A 19797-nucleotide genomic window follows, 5' to 3' on the forward strand; every position below is an offset into this window, starting at 1 on the left:
GGATTTCTTAGAAGGGCTTAAGAAAGTTTACCCACCTGTGAGGTCTCCTTCCCCTTCCTGGGAACTGAACATCGTTCTCTCTAAACTGATGGGAGGTCCTTTTGAGCCGATTCATAAGGCCTCCTTGCAACATCTGACCTGGAAGGCTGCCTTCTTAGTAGCCATCACTTCGGCCCGTAGGGTTAGTGAAATTCAGGCCCTCTGCTGCAAGGAACCTTACACGGTGTTTCATGCTAATAGGGTGGTGCTCCGTACTCATCCGAGCTTCCTGCCCAAGGTGGTTTCGGACTTCCATATTAATCAGGTGATCACGTTGCCCACCTTCTTTCCTCAGCCGACCACACCCCCGGAGAGAGCTCTACACTCTCTTGACCTCCGGAGGGTTTTGAAATTCTATCTAGCTAAGACCCTTACTCTTAGAAAGTCAGACAGGCTCTTTGTTAACTATGGACCCACTAATACCGGGCTGGCTGCGGCCAAGAGATCTATCTCTAGATGGATTGTCTCTTGTATAGCTTTGGCTTACCAACTGTCCCACAAAGTTCTGCAGGGTAAACCTAGAGCACACTCTACTCGGGGGAAGGCTTCTACGGTAGCACTCCTTCGCAACGTTCCCATGTCTGAGATCTGTAAAGCGGCTACATGGCGCTCAGTCCATACTTTCACGCGCCATTATTGCCTAGATTCAGACGCACAGGCCGACGCCCAGGTGGGGCAGGCCTCTTTGAGGAACCTATTTGCATAACTGTAATACAAGATGTGTCTTTTAATGTATGTTTTAACTGCTTTGTTGCTCGTCCGCGAGACTTTGGGTATGGGCTTGCTACTCTATTCATAGATTATGACTATTGATGAGTATCCCCTGGATGAGAAGGATTAGTTACTTACCTGTAATCCTAGTTCTCATCCAGGGGTATACTCATCAAAGTCATAAGCGACCCACCCACCTCCCCGGACGAGCAATGTTTTCTCTTTAAATAAGTGATGTATGGAAGGCAGATCTACTCAGGTGCGGAGGCACCGCCAAAAAGAACTGGCCCAACTGTCACCTGTAGTGCATCATGGGAGCAGGGGGTCACGGGCAGGCCTTAAAGGCACGGTCCCCCTACTCTAATGCCTTAAAGGCAAGGTGTCAGTTTTTCTTGGATTCTTGATACTCTACTGCAGCCTACTGGCGAATGCCTACAATTACATGTTGCTTTATGGCAATAAAGCAGTGCTGTGTTATAATTTGCCTGATGCTTCCTTTTTTCCTTACGGGTTACGGGGGCACTACTATGCAAAAATATGTAATTTACAGCATTGCCATGTTTTGAACATTATTAGGCTGCATTTATATGTTTTCACATATGTATATATATATATATTTATATATATGTATTTTCTATATGCTCCGGGATCCCGCACATGGGCGGGGATTATTCATAGATTATGACTTTGATGAGTATACCCCTGGATGAGAACTAGGATTACAGGTAAGTAACTAATCCTTCTCCCCACCACATAAAGGCAACCCTATTTCCAAATCAGGGATAGCTAGGTTGATTGTAAAATGCATACAGATTTGCTACCACAAAGCAAAACAAACGCTATCGGTTCCCCCTAAAGCCCACTCTACAAGGAAGATAGGGGCTTCTATGGCTTTCCTAGGGAACATACCACTAGATGACATCTACAAGGCAGCGACATGGTCAACACCGCACACCTTCACAAAACATTACTGTGTAGATGTGCAAACCAAGCAACAAGCTAGTGTGGGCCAAGCTGTACTAAAAACACTGTTTCAAACGACTGCAACGGATGCCGGTGGTCGCCGCTAGGGTTGGGTACTGCTATGTAATCTATGCACAGTGTATAATCTGCAGCTCGTATGCCTCGAACGGAATATGCTACTTACCAGTGTGCATCTGTTCTTGGCATGTAGAGCTGCAGATCTATACACGCCCACCCGACTCCCCGGCTACCTGTATCCGTTCCAGTCTTATCTTATTTAGATACAATACACATAGGTTTCTTTACTGTTACTACTACGCTCCATCTTTCCCTGCTGCCGACAAACAATCTGAGGATGGAGCCGAAGCCCATGCGCAATACGAACCAGAGGAGGAGTCCCCAAACTCGTGACTTCCAAAGACTTTCCAAGAGGAAAAACAAACTGCAAACATCCGGGCCCAACACCAGATGGCGATCTATGCGCAGTGTATAGATCTGCAGCTCTACATGCCAAGAACAGATGCACACTGGTAAGTAGCATATTCCTTATCTGTTCCTCCTAAAGCCCACTCTACACGAAAGATAGGGGCTTCAATGGCATTTTTAGGAAACATTCCCTTAGACGATATCTGCAGAGCAGCTACATGGTCTACACCGCACACATTCACAAAACACTATTGTGTCGATGTGCAAACTAAACAATAAGCTAGTGTGGGCCAGGCTGTACTCCAAACACTATTTCAAACTACTGCAACAGATACTGGTGGTCGCCACTAGGAGCGGATACTGCAATACAATCTATGCATAGTGTGTAATCTGCAGCTCATATGACTCGAACGGAATATGCTACTTACCAGAATGCATCTGTTCTTTGTATGTAGAGCTGCAGATCTACACACACCCACCCGCCTCCCATTATCTGTTCCAGTATTATCTTACTTAGACACACCATACATGGGCATCCTTCCTGTTTCTTACAAAGCTCCATCATTTCCCTGCTGACGAAAAATAATCTGAGGATGGAGCCGATGCCCATGCGCACTATGATCCAAAGGAGGAGTCACATACCTCGTGACTTCCAAAGACTTTCCAAGACAAAAACAAGTGCAAACATCCGAGCCCAACACCAAATGGCAATCTATGCGTAGTGTGTAGATCTGAATCTCTACATGCCAAGAACAGATGCATACTGGTAAGTAGCATATTCAATTTTTCTACATATGTTATAATGCTTCCCATTATTTGGGTTACAAAGTTATACTGCATCGCTGTATTGGTGTTACGAGGTATCTATTGTTTTTCATATGATACCCACCATCCACTATACAACTAAGGATTTTTTACTGCTAACTATTCTGATTCTAAGCATGTGAATCTATGAAAGATACCCCAATATTGGATAAGAAAATGAGTTACTTACCTTTAACTTTAGTTATCCAGTATTGGTTCGAGGCATGTGGGCTGCTAAATTCATATCTGTGCATAGATCGCCGCCTAGTGTTGGGTCCGGATGTTTTCACGTTGTTGTCCTGGAAGAGTCTTCGAAGTATTACGAGATAGGTGACTCCTCCCCTGGACCACAGTGCGCATGGGCATCCTCTCCATCCTTAGATTGTTTATCTTAGCTCAAGTTAGGAAAAATTTAGTTTAAGGCCAAAAGGCCTTTATTTTTCGTCGGTACTGTTCCCGTTCGGTATCGACTGCTTTCTTGATTAGTTTACAAACTTCTTCCAGCCTTTCGGATCCATTTGATCCGAACATCGAACTTACATCGACAATGGAATCGAGGACCCCATTCAAACGGTGTCCTGTATGCCACGCCAAATACCCACACATCGACGTCTACCCGGTATGCAACAAATGTCTCTCACCGGATCACGACGAATCGAAATGTATGGCCTGTGCCAGTTTCCGATCGAAGAAGACTCTCCGGAATCGACGGGCAGCGAGATTAGAAGCGCAGCAATCGGCGCCTGCCCCGGCCAACATCTTCAGCACCGAGGACGAGGATGTAGAGAGCGTGGAAGAAGTACACTCCAGCTCCGCTTCCGAACACGATTCCCGATCGGAAGACGACGAAGTGCTTTTTCACAGGGAAAAAGCCGTCGACGAGGTAGGAGACTACAATGAGGCCTTTGGGGCCGAAGAAGATAGCTCTAGCGAAGAGCCAGGCCCACCCGTCGATACGGAGGCCGTTAAAGTGCGTCATTCTACGGCTCAGGTCGAGGGATCGCCTCCGGGCCTTACCTGAGATCAATCCCAAAGTTCTTCGGCCCCGCCTTCGGGCCCGGCCTCGAACATCCCGCACGAGCCATTATTACCAAAGACGACTGGATTCCCTTCAACGAAACCAATCGTCGCACCAGTTCCACCGAAACCAAAAGTTAAACTGGCCGCGATCGGCTCGAAGACCTCCACTCCTTCGACGCCAGCAAAGGCCGTCGGCTCCGAACGCACTAAGAGGGATTTCGGCGCCGAACTCGCTGCAGCGAATATCGGTACCGACCCGAAAAAGAAGGCCCTCGGTCCCACAAAACTGCCTCGGCCCCTGGCACCGAAGCAGTCGGCCCGACCACCAAAGTCAAAATGGCCGCTCCATCTGAGTCCACATCGAAGACGGCGGCACACGCCAAGTCTTCAACTCCAGCGACCGTTGATAACTGTCTTCGGATCGATGACCCTGTGGCTCCGAAGCCGTCGACGCCTACCTCCACGGTACCGACAGGCACCAAAGAACCTTCGGCGTTCTCAGTGCGACAAGTCGCGGCGTCGTTGCAACGCATCAGGGATCGGGCAGCCCTCCGATCCACGTCTGGCCCCGACACGAACAAGGCTCCAAAAGCACCCTCGGCGCCAACCAACATCACTTTTGGTTTGCCGCCATCCACGGCGCCGAAGATGTTCGAGATCCGAACACGTGTCCGCCAGACACAGTCCCCATCTACTGGACACACACATTCTGAGCCTTCACAGCCACAATTCATCGACGCCGACACTGGTAGACTGTTGCTCCGCAAACGGAAGATCACGCCAGAGAAGGGCTTGGACTCCTACAGAATACCTCTGAAGCACAAATTGCCAGCAGAGTCGGAACCGGTTCTGTATGAACGCCTGCAAACCTCCTATCAGGATCCCCAGTCCTTTTCTCCTACGCCTTCCGAAACGGACGCAGTGAAGGACTACATGGGCGATGATACCACCTACCCTGGGGATGTCGATCCTGATGAGCAGCAGGACCCCGATCAGGCATGGGATGACCCTACAGACCAGGGTACCGCGCCAGATACCCAGGACACGCAGCTTTACAGCGCCAAAACATCTCCCACAGAGGACACTGCTGCCTTCAATGCCCTCCTAGAACGTGCTGCCGCCAATCATGGAGTACAACTCCACTCTGACACTGTTGAGGAAGACTTCTTAGTGGACACTTTCGACTCCTCCAAGAGAACTGTCAAAACTTTGCCCATGTTGAAAGGTGTTCTCAAACCTTCAAAGGACATTTTCAAAGAAACAACCAGGGCACGGGTGCTCAACCCCAGGATTGAAAAAAAGTACAAGCCTGCGCCCGGAGATCCTATGTACATTAGAGGTCAGTTACCTCTGGACTCCATGGTAGTTGCTAACGCTCGCAAACTAGCCCATTCGCAAACAGGTGATGCTCCTCCCCCAGACAAGGAGTCCAAGGTGCTGGAGACCTCAGGCAAAAGAATTGCAGCTCAAGCAGCAAACATCTGGCGCATTGCCAATACACAGGCCCTCCTGGCCCGCTATGATCTTTCACACTACGACACGCTAGAATCGCTACTCCAGCATCTGCCAGATGAATACAAAGAGGCAGCGGAGCTCCTCATCCGAGAGGGACAACTCCTTACCAACGCATCCATTAAGTGCGCACTAGATGCTGCCGACACAGCAGCAAGGGCAATTAACACCAGCGTCATGTTACGACGACACGCTTGGTTAAGAATCTCAGGATTCAAACCAGAAATTCAAAACATCCTGAATCAGCCAGTCAATACCGACTACTTATTCAGCCCCGAAGTTGACACTACCTTAGAAAAAATAAAAAAAGACACTGACACTGCGAAGTCAATGGGGGCTCTGCAGACGCAGCAATTTCGTAGTGGCTCCTTTCGTAGCCCCGGGAATAGAGGAGCAGCTAGAGGCCAGGGGTCACAGCAGCAATACACTAAAGGGGGCACACAGACTACCTACGATAAAACCAACAGAGGTGGATATCGTGGCTCCAGCACCAAGGGCAGAGGACGTGTTTACGGCAACACCAGGTCCTCACCAAAAAACAAACAGTGACGCCCTCTCCCTTCCCCCCCGACCACATAACACCTGTCGGGGGGGAGACTCCAGCGGTTCCTGTCCACGTGGAAGTCCATCACCACAGACAGGTGGGTCAGGGACATTATCCAGCACGGTTACTGTCTCGAATTAACCTCCACTCCACCCAACATACCGCCATAGCACCGTCCTATGTCCGTAGAGCACTTAGCATTATTGCAGCAGGAAGTGCTAAGTATGCTGCAATAGAGGTCGTGCCCGTCAACCAGCAGGGGACAGGGGTGTACTCTCTGTACTTCTTAATCCCAAAAAAGGACGGGTCGCTCAGACCTATATAGACCTGAGACCCCTCAACCACTACATTCTGTCAGAGCATTTCCATATGCTCACCCTACAGCAGGTTCTCCCGCTGCTCAGCCAGGTAGACTTCCTAGCCACACTAGACCTCAAAGATGCGTACTTCCACATACCCATCCACCCATCACACAGGAAATATCTCAGGTTCACTATTCAGGGACAGCACTATCTATTCAAAGTCCTCCCCTTCGGTGTGACAACAGCACCCAGGATTTTCACCAAGTGCCTAGCTACAGTGGCTGGACATCTACAGAGACAACACGTTCACGTCTACCCTTACCTGGACGACTGGCTTGTTCAAGCAAAGTCAGCCCAGCAGTGCGCCAGCCACATGTCCCTCACCATCCACCTTCTTCACAGTCTGGTATTCTCACTAAATTACCCAAAATCACATCTCCAACCCGCACACGTACGACAGTACCTGGGCGCAACCATAAACACTCTGGCAGCCACAGCTCAGCCAAATTTAGTGAGGATCAACAGCATGCAACTGCTGATCTCAAAGTTCAAACCTCAACACTCCCTTCCTGCGCGAGTGTTCATGCAGTTGATAGGCATGATGGCCTCCTGCATTTTCATAGTCCCGCACGCGAGACTACATATGTGCCCGCTTCAGGAGTGCTTGGCACGTCAATGGAATCAGGCTCACGGGCAACTAAAAGACCTAGTGTTGGTGAGCGGTCGGGCATACAACTCTTTGCATTGGTGGAATCCACAAAACCTTTGCAAGGGCCGACCGTTCCAAGAGCTTGTTCCACAAATAATACTGACGGTGGACGCCTCTCTCCAGGGATGGGGAGCTCATGTACTCAACTACACAGTGCAGGGACTATGGACGACACAACAAAAGAAGATGCACATCAACCTTCTGGAACTGATGGCAATCTTCCTAGCCATGAAGGCATTCAAAGTACACTTGTGCAACAAAGTCGTGTTGATCCGGACGGACAACATGACTGCCATGTACTACATACAGAAGCAGGGAGGAACACACTCTCCACAGTTGTCTCATCTGGCTCAGAGCATGTGGAAGTGGGCCATTCAGAGGAACATATTCCTCATGGCGGAACACCTCCCCGGCAAGGACAACCAGATGGCGGATCTGCTCAGCAGACACAGCCACCAGATGCACGAGTGACAGCTACACCCATCAGTACTCCAACCGTACTTCCAACAGTGGGATCATCCAGAGATAGACCTATTCGCCACAAACAAACGCAAAATGCCAAAGCTTTGCCGCCAGGTTCCCGCATCCACAGTCGCAGGGCAATGCGATATGGATGAACTGGTCTGGCAGATTTGCGTACGCTTTTCCCCCAGCGCCGTTAATACCGCTGGTGGCACGCAAACTGCGACAGCACTCACTGACACTCATCCTAGTTGCTCCCACATGGGCGCGCCAACCATGGTACACCACCTTTCTAGAACTTTCCGTGGTGCCGCATCAAAGGCTGCGGATAAAACCTGCACTCCTAACGCAGAGCCATGGTGAAATTCAGCACCCAGATCCGCAACAGCTGAACCTGGCAATCTGGCTCCTGAAGTCTTAGAGTTTGGCTACCTAAACCTGCCACCTGACTGTATGGAGATCATCAAGGAGGCCAGGAGACCCACTACCAGAGCTTGCTATGCAGCTAAATGGAAGAGGTTTGTCATTTACTGCACCCACAATGACATCAACCCGCTAGACGCATCCATTCAAAACATAATCTGTTACCTCTTACACCTATACCGATGCAATCTGGCATACACCTCAATACGCATCCATTTGACCGCAATAGCAGCCTATCTCCAGAACAGGCAGCACCTCTCTTTATTCAGAGTGCCTGCCATCAAAGCTTTCTTGGAGGGACTTAAATGAGTAATTCCCCCAAGACACCCACCAGCACCAGTGTGGAACCTCAACTTGGTCCTCACCAGACTAATGGGTCCACCCTTCGAACCTCTCCACTCATGTGAGATTCAATTCCTCACCTGGAAAGTAGCTTTCCTAGTAGCAATCACTTCGTTAAGAAGAGTTAGTGAACTCCAGGCACTAACCATTCAAGAGCCATTCATACAGGTTCACGCAAACAGGGTCGTACTGCGTACCAACCCCAAATTCATGCCTAAAGTCATATCGCAGTTCCACATGAATCAAACCATCGAACTACCTGTTTTCTTTCAAAATCCACAAAATGTCGCTGAAAGAATGCTCCATACACTAGATGTAAAGAGGGCCCTCGTGTACTATATAGACAGAACTAAAGACTTTAGGAAGACAAAACAACTTTTCATTGCCTTTTCTCCACAACACAAAGGCAACGCCATCTCCAAAGCAGGTATAGCCAGATGGATCGTTAAATGTATTCAAATTTGCTATCAAAAAGCTAAACGCACATTAACGATTCCCCCACGAGCCCACTCAACACGAAAGTTAGGGGCGTCCATGGCTTTCCTGGGAAACATTCCTTTACAGGAAATATGTAGAGCAGCCACATGGTCCACTATACATACATTTACCAAACACTACTGCGTAGATGTACACTCAAAACAGCAGGCAGCTGTAGGACAGGCTGTTCTCAAAACTCTTTTTCAGACTGCTGCAGCTGGCACTGGTAGCCGCCGCTAATAGGAGGTACTGCTATGTATTCTATGCACAGATATGAATTCAGCAGCCCACATGCCTCGAATTGAATATGCTACTTACCAGTATGCATCTGTTCTTGGCATGTAGGGCTGCTGACATTCATATTGCCCACCCTCCTCCCCGGCGCCTGTAGCAGCTGCAGCTCTCAGAATTGCTGTATAGCATGGTCATCACTTTCTGTATCTACTCCATCACTGCCACAATGGCGAAAAACAATCTAAGGATGGAGAGGATGCCCATGCGCACTGTGGTCCAGGGGAGGAGTCACCTATCTCGTAATACTTCGAAGACTCTTCCAGGACAACAACGTGCAAACATCCGGACCCAACACTAGGCGGCGATCTATGCACAGATATGAATGTCAGCAGCCCTACATGCCAAGAACAGATGCATACTGGTAAGTAGCATATTCACTATCTGTACAAGTTTCCCTTTTACTCAGTTTTATTTATATTGAGTGGAAATATTTAAAAATAGTTATGGATCCAGCTCTCCTTGACCTATGTTGGATGTCTGGTTTAGACTCTAAATTCCATAGTATTGGTATTGTTTTCTAATAGTTGTTTTCCTTTTAAAGGGATAACTGATGAAGATCACATGATGAAAGTTGAAACTGTTCATTGCAGTGCTTGTAGCGTTTATGTTCCAGCTCTATACAGTTCTGTGCAACAGCATTTAAAATCACCTGATCATGCAAAAAGCAAACTGGTAAGTTCCTCTAAGTTTTATTGAAAATCCCCATTTCATAGTTTCTGCTACTCACTGATTGTTGCTCTATCAAAGCAAAACAAATTGCTTTAATGTTTGTTCACTAAAAATTCCTTATTTTTTTTTGGGGGGGGGGGGGGGGGGGGGGGGGGAATAATGCTTAATATATTCTGAGCCACATATTTAGATTTCCTTGGAGGATCTTCCAGTTTATTTTTCTTTTAAGATCCATGAAAAATCTTGAAGAATTATAAACCTGCCTTGGACTCATGGTGAATTACCCTTTTTTTGTATTTTTCTTCAATTATATGACCTGGCATACATACTCTTAACACTCCAGCCAGCCAAAAGCATCCTGCTCCAAAAATAGTAATACAACAAAAACGGCTGAGGTTTTGCGTTTACAGATCAACTTATCTTATAAACCAAGGTCACTGAACTTATTACTTTTATTTTTTAAATTGTAAATCCGATATATGCTGTGTGTTTGTTCAGTATTAAAAGGGTTTTGTGTATTATTGGTACACCACATCCTTTTTTTTTCTTTCTTTTATAACCCTTTTGGACTTGCGTAACACCACTTTGCTGTTTCACTCCTCCACATATAGCTCTTTTGACTTAGCATTGTACATTTGTGCATAAAGAAATGAAGAAACCACTAAGAACAGAGTAGTTTAATCCAGTGCCCCCAACCCCCTGCCTCTTGTGCCACTCCATGAGTGCCTGCCACACCTTTTTTCCAGGCCACTACCTGCACTGCCATTATGACTTCATGCGTGTGAGAAAGTGCCATCTTTCATGCATGGTATGCCCCCACTTTTTGCAGAATTGCTGAATGTACTTTGACTGAGTGTGCCCTGGACTCCTGCCAATCAGTTGCCCAGGGCCTATATTCCTTACCTAAAACCCAAAACCCAAATTGGCAAACCCTGGCCACATGTCAGCCCCTGGTAAATGGTACCCAGGGCCTTGTGACCAGGGAAGACCTCTAAGGGCTGCAGCACTCATTGTGCCACCCTTAGAGGCCCTGTACCCTTACACACACACACTGCCCTTGCAGGCTGAGTGTCTGGGTACAAGACAAATCAAAGTCGACATGGCACACAACCCTGTGTGCCATTCCCACCACCTACACTGCCATGGCATACATCAGCCACCCCTCTAGCTGGGTGCCCTATGCCAACAGTGTGGGCGCAGGAGCCCTGTGCCCGTACAGTACCCAGGTCCATTCCTGGGCACTGTAAGTGCAGTGCTGCCATGTAAGAGTATATGGTGCTGGGAGCTCGTCAAACACGAACTCCATAGCACCATAATGGCAACACTGAAGACTGAGAAGTTTGATACCAAACTTCTCAGCACATTAAACCCACACTGATGCCAGTGTGGGATTTAATGTACCAAGCACCCCAGAGGGCATCTTAGAGATGCCCCCTGAAACCTAAGCTACAATCCACGTCTGTTCTGAGGCTGCCTAGGCTGCCACACAGCAGACGTGTTGCTGGACCCCTGGGTAGGAGAGCCCCTGCTCTCCTGGGTCTGCAACAATGCACATCCTGGGCGAGGTGCTAAATCTCCTCCCCCAGGATGGGCAGGGGGAAGGTTCAAACGAATGCCGCCTCTGTGAGCTTCCCCAGGCCACTGCAACCCCCCACTCTGGCGGGAAGCTTGGCCGCAAACCCCAAATAAGGACTGGGGATGTGCCAGCCTGCCAACCCCACCCCTCAGGTGGGGGAGGCGAGGTGAAGCACATCTCCGGGCTCTCGCCATCTTGAAGATGGGAAGCCCTGCCCCAATCAGGACTAGGCTACTGCCCCCCTCCCACAGGAGAGAGGCAGGATAGGGGGTGTACACACCCCAGGACAGGGACCCATTGGTCCCTGCTCTTCACCTACCTGCAACGCCCCTAAATCTAGTATTTAGGGGCACCCTGAACCTTCTTTCCCCAGATTCCAAAATCCAAAGAAGCGCTAGAAGACCTGCCCTGCAGCTGCTAAGAAGAGGAAGACCCCAATTGCTTTGGCCCCAGCCCTACCGGCCTGTCGACCCTCGAACCTGCTCCTGCTCCAAACCGGCATGTCTTGTGGCCAGCAACCTCATAAACCCTGGAGGACCTAGCTACCTTTTGACTCTAAGCCCCTTGGGACTCCCATGAGTAGATGCTCTACTCAAAAACTATTTCTAATCCCTGGCAGCAGCCCGGAACCGCGAACCCAGCACTCTGCACCCGCCAAGCCTGGCCTGTGCCTGAGTGAACAAAGACCACGAGGACGACCCCACGGCGACACTGACTCCGAGTCCGGCATCCAAGGACCTCCCTCGACACTCCTGAAGAAGCCTACAGCCTCAGAACCAGGTGCCCCCCCCCCCCCCAACCCCGATCAACAGAGGGTAAGATTTCCCGACACCGATACTGAACGTCATGCAGTACGGATACTACGTGGATTTGGAGAAAAGACCTCCAAATAGAAGACCAAAGGGAAAGCAGAGATCGGCTCAAGAACTGGCCCTACTCAGAGAAGAAACACGGAAACTTATAGAAAAGAGAGCCATAGAGGCAGTGCCGTTCAGAGAAGGCAACAAGGGTGTCTACTCAAACTACTTCGTGGTCCCGAAAGTAGACGGAAACCTCAGACCCATCCTGGACCTGCGTTACCTAAACAAGTTCATCAGAACGCAGAAGTTCAAAATGACTTCGCTGCAGGAGGTACTGCCCCAAATAAGAGACGGGGACTTCATGGTCACCGTGGACCTCAAGGATGCCTACCTGCACATCCCAATAAACAGAAGACACAAGGGCCTTCTGTGAGAAGTTGGCCTGATGTATGATGTCACTAGTTCTAGTGTACACCTTATATCAGTCCAAATACCCTTATGGTGATTGGTTGTAAAGTCAACCTTATAGACCAGCTATCCTAGTGGTAGCATGGACAAGAGCAGTCTTAGGCTAAACTCTGAATGGCATGTGAAGCCAGCTGTGATACCATAAATAATCCCTTGAATACCAAATGAAAGGACACCACAACAGATATATATATAAAATAAAGTGTATTTATTCTAGTCAAACCCTCAGCACTCTTTATGAGATTAGAGGTAAGTACAACACAGTCTTATTTAAGCATACATTAAGTCACACAGGTAAGTAATACAGTTAGGCCCTAGGGGCCACGCAAACCATATACTAAGTAAGTGGTATAAGGACCACTGTCACGGAAATAGAATAGGCCTAGGCCTAGGGAATCGCTGGGGCTACACTACACTAGCGTTAGTTAGGAAGTGGGAGGCCCACGGGATTCGTGTGCAGAGTGGAAACACTCACGTGTAATGCGTAAAAGTCAATAGCAATAGTACAGTTTAGAAAACGGTAGATTTAGGACACTTCCGGAGTAGCTAGGAAGTTGAGACTTGAAAACTAGACACTAGGATAGTCACTATCCTGATGAGCACCGGAGTACCCAAGTTACCTAGCCCACAGGCTGCGGGTGCATAGGGGTGAAGATGCGTCGGTTTTCGTCGTCGACTCCTATGGATGCCTGAAGAAAGATGCTGACAGGCAGTCAGTGAAGAGTGTCCGGTGGATCCCAAGGCTGGGATCAAGAAGAGAAGAAACCTGCAAGCAGAAGGGACAGAGTCAAGGTCACTAGCCAGTGACCACGTGGAACCAGGAAGGAACCAGGCGACGTCGTGAAGATTGCAGGTGAAGGTGAAGCTTGTCGCTGCAGCCAGGAGGACCAGGAAGCGTCGGACGACCAGGACCAGGAGGCGAGCTGTCCCACGAAGGCTCTTGCTGTCGGCGGCGTCGAAGTTGGACTAGGACTCACCAAGCCTTGGCAAGCGGAACCCACGAAGAACGGAGCCAGTCTGGAGGAGCCAAACCAGCGCAGAAGATTTCAGGGTGCGTCGTCACAAAGGCCACTAGCCAGCGGGCAAGCAACCGGACAGACGCGGCAAGCAGGAAAATGCAGAAGGGCCCCACGCAGGACTCGTGGAGTGTGGGGGGGCTGATCTTCGGTGCAGATGGTGCTTGGGGTTGGGGCTTCTCAATCCCCGGTGCACAACTTCGAGGGTGCCTCAGAAGCTGCGCTTTAAGTTACTAGCCACTTTTCCCAGGTAGCCGGTCCCACGTCGCTCGTCGCCTCCACGGATCTCAGCTTTGCTGTGGATGTGGATCAGGGTCGGAGAAGTCTGGAAGTCAAGGCTCTGGTCGGGCTCTGCAGTCGGTTCCTCGTAGAACGTGGGCAAAGCAAAGGGTAGTCTCTTGATGGTGCCTGTTTGCACAGGGTAGCCACTCCTTGGCTACAAGGGAGATTCTTCAGTCTTCTTCTTTCGTCGAATGTCGAAGGTCCAGAGTTTCTGTTCAAGTTTGCAGGTTCAGGATAATCTAAAGTCTTGAGGCCCAACTCCCACTCTTATACTAATCTGGGGGGCTGGGATACCTGCTAGGTCACGCCTTATGGGTGGGACCTGGGAGGGGGTGGTTACACCCACTTCCCTTTGTCCAGTTTCGCGCCAGAGCTGGGGCTGGAGTGCCCCAGCGCCGGTTTGAACTGGACTATGCAAGGAACACCTTGTGTGCCCCAGGCATGTCTCATTCCTTTCAGCCCACCCTGCCCCAATACACTAAAGGCTGTCTGGGGAGGTGCTAGCACCTCCCCAAGCAGGAAACCTATTGTCCAGGCCTCCCTGGCTGGGATCACTCCCAGCTGCAGGAGGTCAGACTTGTGTCGTGGCAGCAGCATCCATTTTGTGATGCTGAGGCTTTGGTCAGAGGCTAACAGTGAAGTATGATTTTAACATGTCTTTCCCTCTAGAAGGGGGGAATAATATCCTCATGTCCAGAAATGGCATGGGGGTATTATTCCACAGTGTTAGACACCTTACACGACATGTTTCGATAAAGCCAAACCATAGTTACCATAACCGTCTAAGATTATAAGGCACTTTAAGAGTATATGGTAGGCTATATCATAGAACAGCTATAAGGACATGGTTCCGAAAGCTGCAGACAGGCTCAGCTCATGCTAGAGCACCATCTCACATGTTACCCAGCACTCTGCCTCCAGGATTGTTAAGGCCTGCCATAGGAGTGACTGATAGGTACACATGTGTCTATATGTAAGTTAGGTATAGGAATACTACACCTAAGCAAGGGGTGATTACACAACCTTGCCCCAGCTGAGTGATCAGCCAGTTGTGTCAGAATGGAAGGCCAGGCCAGGGGTGGCATAATACATGCTGCAGCCCCTGGTAGGCCTAGGGTACACCTATGCCCTGGGTACCTAGGGTACACTGTACAGGGGCCAATAAGGTGATCCTATCCAAATGGGTTATGCACCTAAAGTACATAGTATTAATTTAGAGAGAGAACAGCAGGGCTGTGGGTCTGATTAGCAGGCCCACTGCCACATCTAAGTCGAAAACCAGTAAAGCAAAAGCAAAAAGTGGGGGTGAACATAGAAAGCAGACCCTACTCTCCTACACCTTCTAAGGTTCAACATCGACCAGAAACACTACCAGTTAACAACCCTGGCCTTCGGATTAAAATCGGCGCCAAGGGTCTTTACAAAATGCCTGTCGGCGGTCGCGGCCCACCTACGAAGGCAGGGAATCCATGTCTACCCCTACTTAGACGACTGGCTGGTAAAGGCAAACTCACGCGAGAAGTGCGAGAGACACGCAAAACGCGTAACAGACACTCTGACGAACCTGGGGTTCTCGATTCACTGGGGGAAGTCATCACTGGAACCGGAGCAGGTGAAGATTTTCCTGGGGGCAAAGATCAACTCCCTGAGCAGCACAGTGGTGCCCAGCGACAGGAGGACAGATGCCCTACTGAAGGAGACGCGGCTCTACCGGAAGGGGCGAGCTCTGACAGTGAGGTCAGTGAGCAAGATGGGGATGATGGCGTCGTGTATCCAGCTGGTGCCGAATGTATGCCTGCACATGAGACCATTCCAGGAATGGCTACAACAGCAATGGTCACAAGCAAACGGAAGTTGGGAGGATCTAGTGGTTGTTACGCACGCAGTGCAGGAGGAGATGACTTGGTGGAACAGAGACAACATGACAGCAGGGAGAAGCCTGACACCACCAAACCCAACAATGACCATTACCACGGACGCATCGCAAAAGGGATGGGGAGCGCACAAGGACAACCTCAGAGTGAGGGGTCTGTGGGCTCCAGCAGATGCGGTATGCCATATCAATTACCTTGAATTGAAAACCATCCTGCTAGCCCTGAAGGCATTCCAGAGGCACCTGTACAACCAGAGGGTGTTGGTTCAAACAGACAACACCACGGCAATGTTCTACATCAACAAGCAGGGAGGGACAGAGTCGTTCCCGCTCTCCTCGCTGGCACAGGAGATTTGGAGATGGGCCATACCTCTCAGGATAGATCTACTGGCAATTCACCTTCCAGGGAAGGACAATGTGGAGGCAGACTGGCTAAGCAGGCAGACCTCGGCATCACACGAGTGAGAGCTCAATGGCCAGGAAACGGAGAAGATTTTCCAGAGATGGGGAACTCCCACAATAGACCTGTTTGCAACACGCCAAAATGCAAAATGCCAAAGCTTCGCGTCCAGGCAACCAGATCAGCAATCCAAAGGAAATGCCCTATGGATAAGCTGGTCGAGGACATTTGCCTACGCCTTTCCACCGATACCCCTGTTGCACAGAGTGCTCGAGAAGTGCAGAACCAGCAACATGACTCTGATCCTAGTGGCTCCACAATGGGCAAGGCAGACATGGTTCTCACAAATTCAAGAAATGACACCGGGCAATCCCCACAGGTTCGAGAGAAGAAGGGACCTGCTCTCCATGCAAAACGGAGAGGTCCTACATCCGGAACCAGAGACACTCAACCTGGCGGCATGGCTCCTGAGGACCTAGAGTTCGCTCACCTTAAGTTGCCTCCTAGCACTATGCGGGTGCTGCGGGAGGCAAGAAAACCAACTACACGAAAATGCTGCAGCGCCAAATGGAAGAGATTTACTGTGTGGTGCAGGAAGAGGGGCCTGCAAAACAGAATGACTACAGACTCAATCGTACTGAGGTACCTCACACACCTTCTAAAGAGTAACCTCTGCTCGAGCTCCCTAAGGGTACACCTAGCGGCGATCGTAGCCTACACCAGAGGGAAGAAGGGTGGAAGTTTCTTCACTTCGCAGGTTGTGAGGAGATTCATGGAAGGAGCCAAAAGAATTGCCCCTCCTAAACGGTTGCCGCCGCCGGCATGGAACCTCAACGTGGTACTGACTGAGCTCATGAAGGCACCGTTTGAACCTATTCACAAGGCCACGCTGCAAATGTTGACGATGAAAACGGCCTTTCTGGTGGCCATAACCTCACTACGCAGGGTCAGCGAGCTTCAAGCGCTAACGCTACAGGAACCCTACATTCAGATGCACAAGGACAGGATAGTCCTGAGAACAGACCCACACTTCATGCCCAAGGTGGTGTCGGCGTTCCACATGAACCAGAGTATCCAGATACCGAGTTTCTTCCAAAACCCAACTTCAAACGCAGAAAGGGCCCTGCACACCCTCGACGCTAGAAGAGCGGTGATGCACTGCATTGAGAGAACGAAGGAACTCAGGAAATCAAAGCAGTTGTTTGTGTCCTTTGCTACTAGCTTCATGGGTAGACCAGTGACTAAGGGCACCATCGCTAGATGAATTGCACTCACTATTCAATTCTGCCACAAACAGGCTGGACAGGAGCTAGCAGAGGGAGCTCAGGCTCACTCCACAAGGAAGAAGGGGGCCACCGTTGCCTTCCTGGCAAACACGCCCATTCAGGACATATGTCTAGCGGCAACTTGGGCATCTGTGCACACGTTCACAAAACACTACTGCGTGGACATTCAGATGAACAAGGAAGCACAGGTCGGACAGAAGGTGCTTCAACAAATTTTCGACGACCAACGCTCATCTACCACCCAGCCACCACAAAATTAGGAAAACCGCTACAAAGTCTATGCACAGCATAGTGAATCCAGAAAGATTCACGCTGCAAAACGAATAGTTTCTTACCTGTCGGTGTAGTTTTGCAGCTTGAAGATCTTTCTGGATTCACTAGCGAACCCACCCACCTCCGCCAGGAAGATGAGGCTGGAGGAAGAGGGAGTAAAATTGAGAAATTAGAAGGACTGAAAACGTACAGAAAAATGAACAATAAGAATTAATCAATCGCCTAGGGTTAAAAAAAAAAAAAGGAAAAAAGAACCCGAAGATGGCATCCCAAAGGTGGGACTTCCGCAGGAAGCACGACGACGTCACGGGAGGTGCACCAAATGGTGGGTCGTCGCCGCCCACCTGGCTAAAAAAAAAAAAAAAAAACTAAGAAAAGACTACGAATCCGGACCCAACCACAAGATCGCGGAATAATGCACAGCATACTGAATCCAGAAAGATCTTCAAGCTGCAAAACTACACCGAAAGGTAAACTATTCGTTATATGCAACAGATTACTTTTAGATTACTTTTGTAATTCCAGGCCTGGATCCTAGATCCAGTCCTGGGTCAGTTCTCAGAATCAGCTGTTGAAAGTCGACTTTGGTACTGTAATGATTTTTAACTAATATTTAGCTATTTCACAAGTTAGCACTTAGAAAATATTTCAGAGCAAACAATCAATGATTCCCTATGGAAGGAAATGTAGGTTACAGGTATAGTAGGTTATCGTTACTTTTGTAATCCAGTACTGGGTGTCTAGACTCAGTACGAGGACCTTTATCCAAAACAGGTAAGTAATTACGTTTTCAGATGTTATACGATTTTTGATGAATATTTAGAAATTGCAGAAATCAACACTTAGAAGAAATTTCACAGAAAAGCAGTCAATGGTTTCCTATGGAAGAAAAATGAGTTAAAGGTAAGTATAGGTGTGGGTACTTTTCAGAGTCAGTGCTGGGCACCAAGATCCAGCACTGGGAGCTCACCTAAGAGCAGGTGAGTAAATTCGTTTTTGTCACTCGGCTGATTTTTGGTGATTATTTGAAGATTTGAAAAGTCCACACTTAAAAGAAATTTCAGGAAAAAGCCAGTCAATGTTACCCTATGAGGAAAATGAAGTTAGCGGTTTAAGAGTAAGTACTCGACTGGCAGAGTTGAAGTTCTGGGCATAGACTCAGGGGTCCCCCAGTGTCAGGTAGGTACAGTTAGTTCACCCTCAGCGGTTTCAGGACGGCCGGGTGCAGAGAGAGTTAGGCCCAATGTTATCCTATGAGGGATAGGGGGCCCTTGGTTGGTGGCTGCTGTCTGGCAAGCCACGCGGCTGTGGGAGCTGGGCTCCTGGTCACTTACTCGGGGCAAGTGGGGAAGTAGGTTAGAGTAGAGTTTTCACTGCCAGGGCCACTCGGGCAGCTGGGTGCAGTGTGCTTTTGAGCCTTCGGGCGCTCAATTGATTTCTATGGGAAATCTCCGGTTTAGAAAGACTGCAGGCTCGGGGACGAGGACTCTTCAGGTGCCACCACCACTTCGAGAGGTAAGTTGGGTAGTTGGAGGATAGGTAGGTACCCCGGGATTGGGCACAGAGGGCCGTGGGGCGCCGGGTGCAGGGGTCTTTTGGTGTCGGGAAATCTTACCCTCTGTTGATCGCGGTTGGGGTGGCACTCTGTTTTGAGGCTGCAGGCTTCTCCAGGATTGTCGAGGGGGGTCCTTGTGTGCCGGACTCGGGGTCACAGTCGCCGTGGGGTCGTCCTCGTGGGTTTAGTTCACTCCGGCACCGGCCAGCCTTGGCGGGTGCAGAGTGGGCTGGGATCGCGGTTCCGGGCTGCTGCCAGGGGTGAAAGGCAGGTTCTGAGTAGAGCCTCTACTCATGGGAGTCCCAGGGAATCAGAGTTCAAAGGTAGCTAGTTCCTCCGGGGTTTCTGAGGTTGCTAGCCACAAGAGAGACCGCGCTGGAGCAGGAGCAGGTTCGAGGGTCGACAGGCCGGTAGGGCTGGGGCCAAAGCAGTTGGTGTCTTCCTCTTTTTAGCAGCTGCAGGGAAGGTCTTTGTTCTTCTTGCTCTTCTTGTAGTTTCGAATCTGGGATCTGGGGAAGGAAGGTTCAGGGTGCCCCTAAATATTAGATTTAGGGGCGTTACACCTCGCCTC

General features: G+C 49.6%; 1 protein-coding gene across 1 annotated transcript in view; it reads left to right on the forward strand.

Annotated features, from left to right (window-relative positions):
• The window catches only part of LOC146834664 (DBIRD complex subunit ZNF326-like), a 228115-nt gene that overhangs the window by 136442 nt on the left and 71876 nt on the right, over positions 1-19797 (forward strand). The window contains exon 8 of the mRNA XM_085602152.1: positions 9570-9700. Coding sequence (XP_085458278.1) covers positions 9570-9700 — 131 coding nt within the window. The remainder of the gene's footprint in view (positions 1-9569; positions 9701-19797) is intronic.

This window comes from Triturus cristatus, chromosome 4_2 (genome assembly GCF_964204655.1).
Source record: "Triturus cristatus chromosome 4_2, aTriCri1.1, whole genome shotgun sequence".
NCBI lineage: Eukaryota > Metazoa > Chordata > Amphibia > Caudata > Salamandridae > Triturus > Triturus cristatus.